Source organism: Rhinoderma darwinii, chromosome 11, assembly GCF_050947455.1.
Source record: "Rhinoderma darwinii isolate aRhiDar2 chromosome 11, aRhiDar2.hap1, whole genome shotgun sequence".
In the NCBI taxonomy this organism is placed as follows: Eukaryota; Metazoa; Chordata; class Amphibia; order Anura; family Rhinodermatidae; genus Rhinoderma; species Rhinoderma darwinii.
Genome location: NC_134697.1, coordinates 80,388,847 through 80,402,856, shown reverse-complemented (window position 1 = coordinate 80,402,856; position 14,010 = coordinate 80,388,847). Strand labels below are relative to the sequence as shown.

Here is a 14,010-nt window from a genome sequence, read left to right as displayed (position 1 = left end):
ACGATAGTAGCAGAATAGTATTGTCTCTGATTAACACAAAAAATACCTTAGGGCATCCATGTTAAAGAAGCCCAAGCCCAATGGTAGTTTAGCGTAAAGGTAAAACAGACAGTAATAATACAATTTCATCCTAACCTGCGTTCCACGACTCGTTTCAGATCCCCGCGCTCGGTTTGCGGTGTGCTGTTGTCATGGCTACTTTGCCCGGTTTCTTCTATATCGTTGTCCGGTAATCTACGGAGTCGCCTGCAAGTCATACACACAAAACCGAGGTCTGCGGCGGAGAAAGAAGCCTTGGCCTGCCGGTATAAAGTGAGTCCTAGCGGCGGTAATGCCCGTGGTCCTGTTAGGTTATTACAATCGTTTTATTGGATGGCTGATACAGTGTAGACATTAGTTAATTAACCCCTTCCTGACCGCTTAATTAGTGTCCTAATTGACTAGCATCGGTCTTATGGGAGCACCTAGAGGATTTTGGGGTCTCCTTTTTATTAGAATATATTTTAGGCACCATGTCAGGTTTGAAGAGGTCTTGTGGTCTGACCTCACTTAGACCGCGCCGCCGCATCATTCGCTGCTTGGCTCTGTCCTCCCTACTTATTCACATTTAGGAGAAGGGCTGACGGTGCCAACTATAACGGCGGCGGTCTGAGTGAGGGGCGCTGCGTACCGGTCCAAGAGTGGACCAGTCTGGTGTCCTGACCGGAGTCAGTGAGGTCAGGTGACCGGACTGTTCCACTCCCGGGCCAGCACAGTCCAGTCACCTGACCTCACTTTAGCGACGTGAGGTCAGGTGACTGGACTGGTCCACTCATGTCACAGCATGGCCTGACATCACGCTGACCGCCGCTGCGTCGTCATTCCATCCTTGGATCCGTCCGCCCGTCCTACTCACTTGAAGTGAGGTCATGTGACTTAAAGGTTTTTGTTTTTTTCCATCAAGGGCATTTATGATATATCCACAGGATATATCTCTAGAACGGGGCTCCCTAAACCCGCTTCTACCTATTTGTGTTGTGGCAGAAGCATGTGATTCCCGACCATGAAGAAGAAAACAGCGTAGCTTGCTGAGCTACGCTGTTTCCGTAAGCCCCGTAGAACTGAAAAGTAGTTCTGGAAGCAGCGTAACTCGCATGCTGCACCGCGTACGTAACTGCCATTTACTACAGCGAGCTACGCTGTTTTCTACTTCATGGTCGGGAATCAGTCAGAATGTCAGGTCCGTATTTCACACCGAATAACCACCTCTGTAAATTGAAAGCTGAAGGCATGCCTGGAGAGAAGTACACCACACAAATGTCTGAGGTACAGCTTCAATGTCAGCCAGGAGGAACTGAACTTTATTCAGAACAAAGAAACACACACAGAGAAGACACATGCCCCTCCCTATAGATGTGTGACTTGCTTAAATTCTATTCGCTCCCCAGCTGTAACTTTTCCTATACATTCTTCTGCACACTCCTCTTTGCATTCCAGGGGGCGGTGTCTTCCATAGGTGTGTCCGACATGAACAAAGAACTTGTTATATATATCAGTATATTACACAAAGAACTGAAATGTGTGAGGATAATATTTTTCAGACAATATACATAGTAATGATCCCTGACAAGAACACAGAGGTAGAACAGGGTTTAGGGGGCCCCGTTCTAGAAATAGGTGAGGGTCTCAGAGGTGGGACCTGCATCTATCTGACATTTATGACGTGTCCTGTGGATAGGTCATAAATGTCCCTGATGGGAAAACCCCTGTAACTTACTGCTGCGAGTTCTTTTCAAAACTTACCAAAGAGTCGAGCGCTCCAGACTGACTGACGGACGCATCGCATTTTTCATTCCCAATGAGATGTCGTTTTAGATCAACATTTTTCATCTTCACAAGGAATAAAGAAGAAAAAGCACCCCAACATCTGTAAAGAAATTTCCCCCGAGTACAGTAACACCCCATATTAGGGTTGCACGATGCATCGAAATATCGCTAATATTTTGATGCCATGCACCCTCAAACTGTTCAATACCGTTAATTCATGTATTTCGATACTAAGCGGTGCGGCCGCACAGTTATGTATTGTGTGCGCGCGCGTGCAGTCAGCATGAGGTGATACGGCCAGCGCTGCACTGAAGACCGAGAACGTTGCGGGCTTACTGCAAAACACCCATGTTCTGTCTTCAGTGCCGGCACCACCGCTCATTAGTGCAGTGCCGGCCGCATCACCTCATGCTGACCGCGCGCGCACACTTGTCAGGAGCTGTATTACACAGCCGCAGCCTTTCTCTAATGGCGGAGATCAGATAAATCTCCACCGCTATTCCCTTAGAATGCTGCAATCAAAGCTGACAGATCAAAGCAGCATTCACGGGGAAAATGACAAGGGGGATGTCCCTTGGATTGCGGACATACCATATATGGGCGGACAGCCCAGGGTCCATTGAAGGACCCAAGGGCTGTCTGACCATATTTCCCTTTGTTAGGGCATACTTAGGTATGTCCTAACAACTGCCTGTGTCTATCCGTACACAGGCTAATGTACTGGCGTATAGATATATGCCAGTACATTAAAGTTTAAGAAAAAAAGTAATGTTTAATAAAACATAAAAAAAAAAATACACATACGCATCTTTTACAATAAACGTTCAAATAAAAGTCTCAATACATAAAAATATACACATATTCGGTATCGTTGCGACCGTAATAACCTGCACAACAAATTTATAGCGTCATTTATGGTGTGTACGCTGTAAAAAAATAACCGCTTTCTTTCACTTATTAATGTGAGGCGCGAGGTGTTATGAATTTTGAACCTCCATGCGCCTCACTTTAATAGTCATTAACCCCATCATGTACCTCACACATTAACCCAATGTTATCCATTATGACTGTGAGGAACATGGTGGGGTTAATTACTATTAATGTGAGGCACATGGAGGTTCAAAATTCATCACACCTCGTGCCTCACATCAGAAAACGGAAGTTTTGTTTTTTTAATATATATAATATTGTTGGCAAAGTATTGTTTTGGTATCGAGAATCGCAATACTACACGAAGTATCGGTATCGAAGTCCATATTCTGGTATGGTGACAACCCTACATCATATGTGGTTATAAACTGCTGTTTGGACATATGGGAGAGTTCAGAAGTAAAGGAGTTATATTTTACTTTTGGAGCGTAGATTTTGCTGGAATAGTTTGCACACCCCATGTTGCATTTGCAAAACCTCTGATGTACCAAAAAAAAACAACACACCCCTAAAGGTATTTCAAAAACTGCACCCCTAAAGGCATTTATCACGGGGTGTAGTGAGCATTTAGACCCCACAGGTGTTTTTCAGAAATTAATACACCGCGGATGATGCAAAGTGAAAATGGCAATTTTTCCACTGATCTGCCTTTTCACCACTCAATATGTTGCACCCAGTTTGTGCCACTGGAAAATCTTACCCCATAAATTGTTAAGCAGGTTCTCCCGGGTATGGCAATGCCTTACATGTGAACGTAAACTGCTGTTTGGGCACTGTAGGGCATAGAAGGGAGTGAGCGCCATTTGGAGCATGGGTTTTGCTTGGTAGTAGTTTTACTGGTATTTCAGTTTAGGACATATGTAATCTGTGCGGAGTACATCAGGGTAATAATAAAAGGGTATAATAATGGGGTATATAATACCTCCATGGATGTACCATACATCCATAGATGTGTCGTATGCTGTGAAGCGATCCGTTATGCGCAGGCTGGTGTTGCACTAATAAATGGTACTCTTTCTTATCCCCCTTTTGTAACACTCTGCACCTTTTGGGGACTTTTTCTCTTTTGTAGATTGGGAAATTTTGCTGGGAAAGTGTTACCCTAGTATAATACGGTCGCCCTCGCTTCCAGCAGATGTGCGATGTCCCTTCCTGGTTCCTAAATACTAGGGCCCTGAAACTGAAGGAATGTTCCCCTCCGGCCTGCACATCGGGCCAGCAGGCAAACTGAACAGACAGCCCTGGGGTCCTTTCTAGATCCCAGGGCTGACTGCAGAGGGATTCCCTGGTCTTTGATCGCACTCCCTGGGTTCCCGATGATGCGATCAAAGAGGGGAGTTCCCTTTGATTATGCCGCAGTCATGGACCTCGGCGATCAAAGGGTTAAACAGTTGGGGTCCGAATGTCTTCCGACCCCAGCTGTATTCAGCAGGCTGCTCTAAGATCAGGAGCTGTTAGTTACATCTCCTGCTTAGAGGATGCGCTCATCAGCTTCTTCTACAACTACGCCAAAAGACGTTGCTTTAGACGAAGCACCTGCAACGCCTGTCATGAAAAGACGGTGGGCGGTTGTTAAGGAGTTTAGAGTCATAACCTTTTTTTTATATTTTTGTCGACAAGGCTGTGTAAGGGCTTGTTTTTTTGCGGGACAAGCTGTAGTTTTTATTGCTAACATTTTGGGGTACATGTGACTTTATTTTTTTCGGTCACTTTTTTTTTTTTATTCAATTTTTTTGGGATGCGCGGTGACCCAAAAAACCAGCGGTTCTGGCATTTTCTTGAAAAAAATTTTTTACGGTGTTCACCGTGCAGGAAAAAGAATGTTATTGTTTTTTAGTTGCGGTCGCTATGGACGTGGCGATACCAAATGTGTACTTTTTTTTTTAATGTGTTGAGTTTTGTCCTAGAGTATAAGTCTTACTGTTTTTTTGTTTTTTTAAACCTTATTTTTTTATTTTTATACAACATTTTTATGAACTTTTTTTTAAACATTATCTTTTAGTTCCACAAGGGGACTTGAAGGTATGAAGCTCTGATCGCTTTTCGAATAAATTGCCAGCAAGCCGATTAGGTATCGCCTTTGGCAGGGCCTAATAGACTTCTGTACTTGGCAGTCTGGAGGCCATTGTTAGGCCTCCGGTTGCCATAACAACCATGGCCACCTTGCATGGTTTATATCACCTCAACCAATTGACCGCAGCATTTACATTTAAGGGGTTATTTTCAAGAGTTTCCAAAGTAGAAGTGTCAGAAATGTTTGATAAATGATTTGCGCGGGGTGCCCTGACAACGCCTCAACTCCATGTTTTTCAGTGTACTTACAATATTATACTCCTCAAACCAAGTTTCTGGAGTCCATAGACACCGGGTAGCCAACTATAAATTCCTGGACAGTCCGTAATAATAGTTATGGCAGTTGTAGGGAGCTCATATTCCCTCATAGACCATAAAATGACGCAAGACGGGCAAATATGCCAATATGTCGTAAGTGGAAAAACCGATAACATAGACTAGTTTGGTGACAGGTCTAATGTAAAGAAGTGGTCCCGACTTCCAGTCCTTTTCTCTGCTTTGTATCATAATTCTCTTTTAAAATAAATAATAAAAAAATTTATTGTAATTCTCCTGCATAATACCCCTTTCTGCAGCACCCGGGTCCAGCCTCCGCCTCCTCCAAAATGTTGGCGTAAAATGATATTATCTATCTTAAGAACACAGTCATACTCTTATTTCCTTTCCTTTTTTTTATAGAAACACAGTTCTTTTTTTTTCTTTTTTTTTCAGATTGTCCACAATGAGCGAGTTTCGAATTCATCACGACGTAAATGAGCTCATCAGCCTGCTACGTGTGCATGGAACGGAGGGAGCTGAGCTTTATATAGATCTCTTACAGAAGAATCGCACACCGTATGTCACCACTAGTGTGTCTTCGCACAGTGCCAAGGTAAAGGCCTTCTATTTTTGACTCCTTTAAATGTACTATGAGTTAGGCCGTAGTTCAGATTAAAAAATCTATCTTTGGGTAACGACTTCTGGTGTGCATTGTACCTTTTCTTCTACTATACGGGTTGGGCTCCTACACATGCACGCATGCGAAGATCTAGTGCGGCCTGAACACCTTCAAATCCATATTTTGTGTGGTATAACTGCCTGTCTTAGAAGCAGATACTTTTAACTTAAAAAATATGCTAAGTTTTCCAAATTTTCTCTAAATTTTGCTATTTTTCACAAATAAACACTAAATGTATCGACCAAATTTTACCACTAACATAAAGCCCAATGTGTCACGAGAAAACAATCTCTGAATCGCTTGGATAGGTTTAAGAATTCCGAAGTTATTATAAAAATAAAGTGAAATATGAAAAATGGGCTCTGAGCCTTAAGGCCCAAACTAGGCTGCGTCCTTAAGGGGTTAAGCATGTGGGGCTTTGTTGCAGTTCCTTGCCCACTGGGTGGACAGCAGCATCGCTGTACAATAGAAGACTGTCATGGGCTGCATGGCAGCTCCTTCGTTCTGATATGTATAGATTGCATTCATTACACTTATTACATAAGGAGCACAAGTTATTCTCAAGTTGAGGTTTACATATTTCTGCTTAAATACAAATTAAAACACATTTTTCATAGGTGAAAATAGCCGAGTATTCCAGGACACCAGAAGATTTTCTGAAGAAATATGAAGAGTTAAAGTCGAAGAACATGCGGAATCTTGACCCACTAGTATATCTACTCTCCAAGCTTACTGAAGACAAAGAGGTAGGACGCAAAATAGTGAACTAATGTTGAGCTTTCATGTCTTTAGGAATAAGTGATTTGTTGTTTTTTTTTTTTTTTTTATATTTCATGGTCACATTTCAATAGCCATAACTTTTTTTTATTCTCCTAGGTAGTCATGTGATGGCTTGTTTTTGCAGGATGATTTGTAATTTTCAATGGCACCATTTTGCGGGACATTAAATTATTGAATAACTTATATATTTAATGGGGGGATAAGGATGAAAAAAACCAGCAATTCCACCATTGTAGATTTTTATTATGCCATGCGCAGTGCAGTATAAACAGTGTCCTCTTTATTCTATGGGCTGTTAAGATTGCAGCTATACAAGTAAAACTTTTTTTTTTTATGGTTTACACTTTTTAAACAGTAAAATAGTTTTTAATAAAGGGAATGTATCACCTATGCTTTTTTTTTTTTATAATTAATTTCTAGCCATTCATGAAAAGTCACGCCAGAAGCTTCACCAGGGCCAGAACGCAGCCGATGCTCTGGTCGGGGACTCCAGCATTGTAAGCTCCTGACATCACTGTCCATATAAAGACAGTGATGTCAGGAGCTTTCCTGGGGGCAACGTTACATGTAGTGCTCTGCCAGGGGGGGGGGGGTTTCAGGCTATGTATCCCACTAACTACGATGCAGTCTAACATCGGGAGTCCTTCCGACAGAAGGCAATATCCTACTCAAACAACAGCTGTGGTATCATATGCTGCGTAAATCATTGGTTTAGCAACAAATGTTTTTTGGTGTTTTTTGGAGTTTAGGAACCAAAATTTAAATATTAAAAATGGCAATAAAACAATTTGTTTATTATAAAATAAGACCTAACTCATTTAAAGCCTTTTTAAAAAATGTTCCTGTGCTGACATTTTTTACTTACTTGATTGGTGGCCCCCGGTGTTCGTAGACTAAATGTCTGTGCACGTCTACCCAGAATTATGTAGATTTTTACAAGTTTAACTATTTTAAACTGATTGAAAGGTGAATAAAATGCATTTTAGACCAAGTGGGAGGAAATCTAGTTATGGGGAAACCCCCTTTTAATTGAGATGAATTTTTGGCATGGACTTAGACCTCTGGTGAGTCCTCAGTTTTTGGCCGGATGAGGCCTCAATAGAAAAAGGTTGTGAATCTTTGGCATCAATAATGTTTTGAAATCGTTAGTATTCCAAAGCATTATTATCTGTCCGTGTATCACAGACAGGCAATTTATTAGGCCATGCCATAGGCACATACCTATGGATGATCTAGGGGACTTTCTTCAGCACTTGGCTGCCATGGGTATCATGTCACTAGGGGGCCGTTGGGCTAACAGAGAGAGCCCACCTCCTTCTGGCAATTTTAGATGCAGTGGTCACTCTGATCCGCAGCAGTTGCGGTCGGAGCGTAGCTCTGTGACTGATAAATCCTTTACTACTTGTTCAGAGAGAATTATTATATTTAATTTTTTGGGTGTTTTTATTGTTACTATGAACAATTCATTGCATAGTGATGTTGGACAGGTATTTTGTTTTTCATTAAATATTTGTTTCTTGTTACGTTGGGGACGCACACACCATGGGTATATGCTAATGCCATTCAGAGGCTTGACACTAGAAATGAAAAAGTGGCCCGTCCTACAGAATATTCCCTGCCCACAGACACTGAGCTATTCTGTCTTAGCTTAGCATCCGTAGGAGGCAGACACTTCTGCTAATGCCCTTTTTTTTAGCTGGGACACAGTCTCCCTGTTGTCACCTCCTTGGTGGGCACACAATGTCATATTGCAAAGGTGCCGTTGTCCAACCTGCCTATGAAGACTAGTGGGTCAAGATTGTCAGTGCCTCTGTCACCCACCAGCCTAAGGAGAATCGAATTTCTACTCAATTCAGTTTGAGTAGAGGGGGGGGGGGGGGGAGTTCTGCGCTTCAAGGACATCTGGCTTTCACACATTTCGGACGCCTGGGTTCAGGAAGTGGTATCCGCCGGAAAGAAAATCAAATTTACCAGCCTTCCTCCAGAATGTTTCTTTCCGTCTGCTGTTCCACAGTTCCCCCTCCAGGATGGCTGCCTTTTTTTTTTTTTTTGAGTAATCAACTAAATTTTGCTCTTTTGCTCAAATTTTGCTCGTTCTGATGCCCCCGACCCAAAGATTTTGGGGTTCTTCTTTTTGTTGTACCGAAAAACTATAGCTCTGTACTGCCTATTCTATACCATTTTAAGCATCTCGTTTCAATGATTTTTATTGAAATTTTTTTTGCAAAGAAATGTACAGATTTTGAACATTACATTTTCTTAGCTCAAATTACATTTAGACCGGTTGAAATTACGTTTATCATTTGTACAAAACCTCTGCATATATAATGTCAACTCTCGTTTGTATTTCAGAAAATGTAAATAAGTCACATGAGTTCCAGTATAAAATTAACCAAAACAGTAAACAAACAGAATTAGAACTACACCAGTTTTTTACATTAGCTTATATACTTTCAGTATCTATTGCTTTACCTACATAATTTACTCCCTTCTCAGTTAAGCTTGTAGTAAGAACTATGGTTCCACAACTTCCATCTCGTATCAAATGTATCATTCGTACAATTACCATATGCAATAATTTTCTCGTATGCATGAGATGTATTAATCAGTTCCACTAGTTCTGATAAGAGAGGGGATGTATTAGTCTTCCAATAACGAGTTATGACCAGCTTAGCCATAGTTAAAATTTTACATACTAAGACCCTAGCATGTGGAGGAATTTCATCCATCTGGAGGAATAGTAGAGCTTTCTGTGGTGACATATGTACCCCATTCCCCAGCAACTCTCTCAAGAGGGCAAATACTTTTTCCCAATATTCTCCAATGACCGGGCATTCCCATAGTATATGAATCAGTGTACCCTTATGCTTGCAATTTCTCCAACATAGGGCTTGGGTTTGGGGAAACATCTGTTGGAGTCGATCAGGTGTATAGTACCACCGTAAGGTGGTTTTAATCGTTGCTTCTGCATGAGACGCACATGTTAAGGATGTATGTGCGAGTTTAAAGGCCTTCAACCATTCTTTATCTGTGAAACCTGTTCCCAAGTCTCTTTCCCACATTTTAATAGGGTAGGTTTTGACAAATATAGCTTGAGTATCGATTGAATCATATATATATTTAAGACCCTTGAGATTTCTATTGAAACCCCCAAATATTGTATGATTGTATACAGATTCCAGATTACCATGACTCTTCAGAAAGTGTCTAATTTGGAAGTATTTATATAGGTCTCGTGCAGGGATTGAGTATTTGAATCTCAGGTACGAAAAGTCTACTAGCTGATTATTTTGGAAGAGTTGTGCTATATCCGTAATACCTCCTTTTTTCCATATAGAAATGTTCAAGTCTGAAATAGCCAACTCCAATAAATCTATGGGTATGATTGATTTAGGCATAGGCAGATTCTCTTTAGAATATGTATGCAGATATTTCCAGCCATGTAGAGCAACTATAGTGAGCGGGGATAGGTCTAAATGGCAAGGTAAGTCCCAGTATTGAAGAAATAAAAGTGCCTTTAGTGAAGCCGGGGAAATATAAGAAGCCTCGATATGAACCCAAGGTTTCGCGTTTTCCGTTTTCCACCACGCTGAAATTTGAGCTACTACCGTGGCTATGTAATATCTATGAATATTCGGGATTCCCATTCCCCCTAGTTTCCTATCTCTGGTCAATATGTGAAATGCAATTCTGGGTTTCCTCCTAGCCCACACAAATTGTGATAATATTTTCTGGATTTGTTGAAAAAATGTCTTGGGAAGGTATATGGGCAGGGTGCGGAATAGATATAAGAGTTTCGGGAGTAAAAGCATTTTAAAAGAAGCGATCCTTCCGATCCAGGAGATCTCACATTTTTGCAGTCTATTAGTTTCATTTTTTATGTCATTGAGGAGCGGTGTGTAATTATTTACATACAAAGATTCATGTTTGGGAGTCAAATGAAGTCCCAAATATGATATTTCTACCATCCTCCAATCTAACCGATGCTTGTTTTGTAAGAAATGTAACTTGGATTGGGATAAACACAAAGGGAGGATTTGAGATTTTTGGGTGTTGAGTTTATAAAGGGAGATGTTACCAAATAATTGTATACATTCTAGGACTGCCGCCAGGGAAGTCTCCGGATATGAAAAAGACAAAAGTATGTCATCTGCAAATAGTGAGATAGTATGCGTTAGCGGGCCTACTTGTATTCCATGGATTTGTTCATGCATTCTAAGCATCTGAGCCAAGGGTTCCATAGCCAATATAAATATGAGGGGGGATAGCGGACAACCTTGTCTCGTACCGTTTGTGATTTTAAAATCTTCTGATAATACCCCGTTTGTAAATACCTTTGCAGACGGGTGGGAATAAAGGGCTTGGATTGCAGTATAAATCCCTCCCTTAAACCCCATATTATCCAGTACTTTAAATGCATATGCCCAATGAATCCGGTCAAATGCCTTCTCTGCGTCTAATGCTAGTAAAACAGATGGAATTTTATGTTTATCAATATGATGTAAAAGGCTCACTATCCTCCTGGTGTTATCTGAAGCCTGTCGGCCTTTGACAAATCCGACCTGGTCTTCTTGAATTAAAGAAGGGAGTAGGGAGGCTAGCCTGTTTGCCAAAAGTTTTGCATACATCTTAATATCTGTATTTAACAAAGATATGGGTCTGAAATTCTGTGGGACATCCGGAGACCTCCCTGGCTTAGGTATCGTTACAATCAATGCCATCTGATTTTCTCGAGGGAGCGATCCCGAGGACATAGCTTTTTGAAAAAATTTGTTCAGAACAGGTGTTAAAATATCTCTGAACGTTTTATAATAATCGTTAGTCAACCCATCTGGGCCAGGGGATTTACCAGAAGGAGATCCACGGATGATATCTTTTACTTCTGATTCCGAGATTGGGGCATTTAGAGTGGAGAGTTGAAGAGGTGACAAGTGAGGAAGTGTGATATGTCGTAAAAAATTTTCAATGTCTAATGGAGTTGGATGAGCCGTGAATGGGTCCTCATTCAAGTTATATAGTGACGAATAATATTTTTTAAACTGATCAGCTATATCTTTAGGATGCATAATTTTGTGTTTAGTGTGGGGGTCGATCAAAAAGGGAATTCTGGATTTCCTATTTTGAATTTTGAGTCTAGCGGCCAATAGTTTACTTGCTTTGTTATTTTGTGAGTAGTATGTGGCTTTCGTTTTCCTAAGAGATTTCTCATATTCCGTTAGTAAACATTTTCGCATTTCTTGTCTAAGTCGGAAAAGCTGAGTCGAATAACTCTGAGACGGAGCTGATTTATTCAAAGCCTCTATTTTATGTATGTCTTCCGTCAGTGACGTCATTTTTGCTAATCTTTGCTTCTTAGCGATATGTCCAAGGCGGATCAAGGAACCTCGTATAAATGCTTTATGAGCATTCCAAAGGGTATCTATATTAATATCAGGGGTGTCATTAGTCTGGAAGTATTCCTTAAGATCTCTTTCAAGTTCTCCCCTGTATTTACCATGGGACAAAAGGAAAGAGCTACAACGCGCACAAGTAAGTCTGATTGACGCTATGTTTTTCGTCAAGTTTTAACAGCAAGGTCGCATGATCAGACCACGTGATATCTTGAATCTGCGTCTCTTTTGACAGGAGTAATACCTCTTTATCTACGATAAACATATCGATGCGTGAGTAGCTATTATGAGGCTGTGAATAAAAAGAGAAATCCGTCTCAGAGCCATGTTGTAGGCGCCATACATCATACAGTTCTCTATTCCAGCAGAGATCTCTCAGATGTGTCTGAGATCAGTGGCGGACACAGACTGCAAAAGGCCCCTGTGCAGATAATGTGCCAGGGCCCCCCCGCCCCCCCCCCCAATACCGACAAAGTTACCTAAACATATATATGCATATAAAAATAAACCTTACTAATAAAAATTATGAAGGAAGATTTATATTGTACATTTTATTACCAGTTTAGAACACAAGTAACACATTTTTTTCCGGGTTAAATTCTTATCTAAACTAAGTCCCTAAATGTGGGCAAAGAAAATGAAAAACCTATACTCACCTCCTCCGGCGCCTCCGTTCCCCCTCCGCAGCCCCTATCCCTTTCTGTGTTTACAAAGCTGCTGTGGTGACGCGCGGTCGATGGCACATGACCGCTGCAGCCAATCAATGCCCTCAACAGCGATTTGCTGTGGAACTACTGTCCTCAGCAGCACACCAATGAGGATATCTACAGAGGGGGCTGTATGGCGCTATCTACAAAGGGGGCTGTATGGCGTTATCTACAGGGGGGACTGTATGGCGCTATCTACAGGGGGGGCTGTATGGCGCTATCTACAGGGGGGGCTGTATGGCGTTATCTACAGAGGGGGCTGTATGGCGTTATCTACAGAGGGGGCTGTATGGCGTTATCTACAGGGGGGACTGTATGGCGTTATCTACAGGGGGGACTGTATGGCGTTATCTACAGGGGGAGGGCTGTATGGCGTTATCTACAGGGGGGCTGTATGATGTTATCCACAGGGGGGGACTGTATGGCGTTATCTACAGGGGGGACTGTATGGCGTTATCTACAGGGGGGACTGTATGGCGTTATCTACAGGGGGGACTGTATGGCGTTATCTACAGGGGGGACTGTATGGCGTTATCTACAGGGGGGACTGTATGGCGTTATCTACAGGGGGGTCTGTATGGCGTTATCTACAGGGGGGACTGTATGGCGTTATCTACAGGGGGGACTGTATGGCGTTATCTACAGGGGGGACTGTATGGCGTTATCTACAGGGGGGACTGTATGGCGTTATCTACAGGGGGGGTTGTATGGCGTTATCTACAGGGGGGCTGTATGGCGTTATCTACAGGGGGGCTGTATGACGTTATCTACAGGGGGGCTGTATGGCGTTATCTACAGGGGGGACTGTATGGTGTTATCTACAGGGGGGGGGGTCTGTATAGCTTTCCCTACAGGGGGGTCTGTATGGCGTTATCTACAGGGGGTCTGTATGGGGTTCCCTACAGGGGGGGTCTGTAGGGAACGCCATACAGCCCCCCTGTAGGGAACTCCATACAGCCCCCCCCCCTGTAGGGACCGCCATACAGCCCCCCTGTAGGGAACGCCATACAGCCCCCCCTGTAGGGACCACCATACAGCCCCCCTGTAGGGAACGCTATACAGCCCCCCCTGTAGGGAACGCCATACAGCCCCAACCCCCCCAAAAAATGCGACCTACAGTGTGAAAAGACAAAAGACATGTATCCCCTCTCCTCAGGATATACACAGGACAGGGGATACATGTGTGATCGCTGGCAGCGATAGGGAGAACGGGGGACTGAAAGTCCCCTGAAGTTCTCCATGACTAACCTCTGACTTCCGGCGTCTGTGTCGGCAGCTCAAGAAAAATGAAAGGAGCGCTGGTCACGCATGCGCACAAGCGCGACCGGCGCTCCATTAATTTCTACGGAGCTGCCGACACAGACCCCGGAAGTCCGAGGTTTGTGAT

The 14,010-nt window shown here is 42.6% G+C and overlaps 1 protein-coding gene across 2 annotated transcripts in view; it reads left to right on the top strand.

Annotated features, from left to right (window-relative positions):
• Window positions 1–74: 74 nt before the first annotated feature.
• The window catches only part of TUBGCP2 (tubulin gamma complex component 2), a 98,492-nt gene continuing 84,556 nt past the window's right edge, over window positions 75–14,010 (top strand). For both annotated transcript variants that reach the window (XR_012851072.1, XM_075841819.1), the window contains exons 1-3: window positions 75–312; window positions 5,521–5,680; window positions 6,364–6,492. Coding sequence is in view for 1 of the 2 variants with exons in the window: in XM_075841819.1 (XP_075697934.1) it covers window positions 5,531–5,680; window positions 6,364–6,492 (279 nt within the window). In the remaining variant the exon portion in view is untranslated. The remainder of the gene's footprint in view (window positions 313–5,520; window positions 5,681–6,363; window positions 6,493–14,010) is intronic.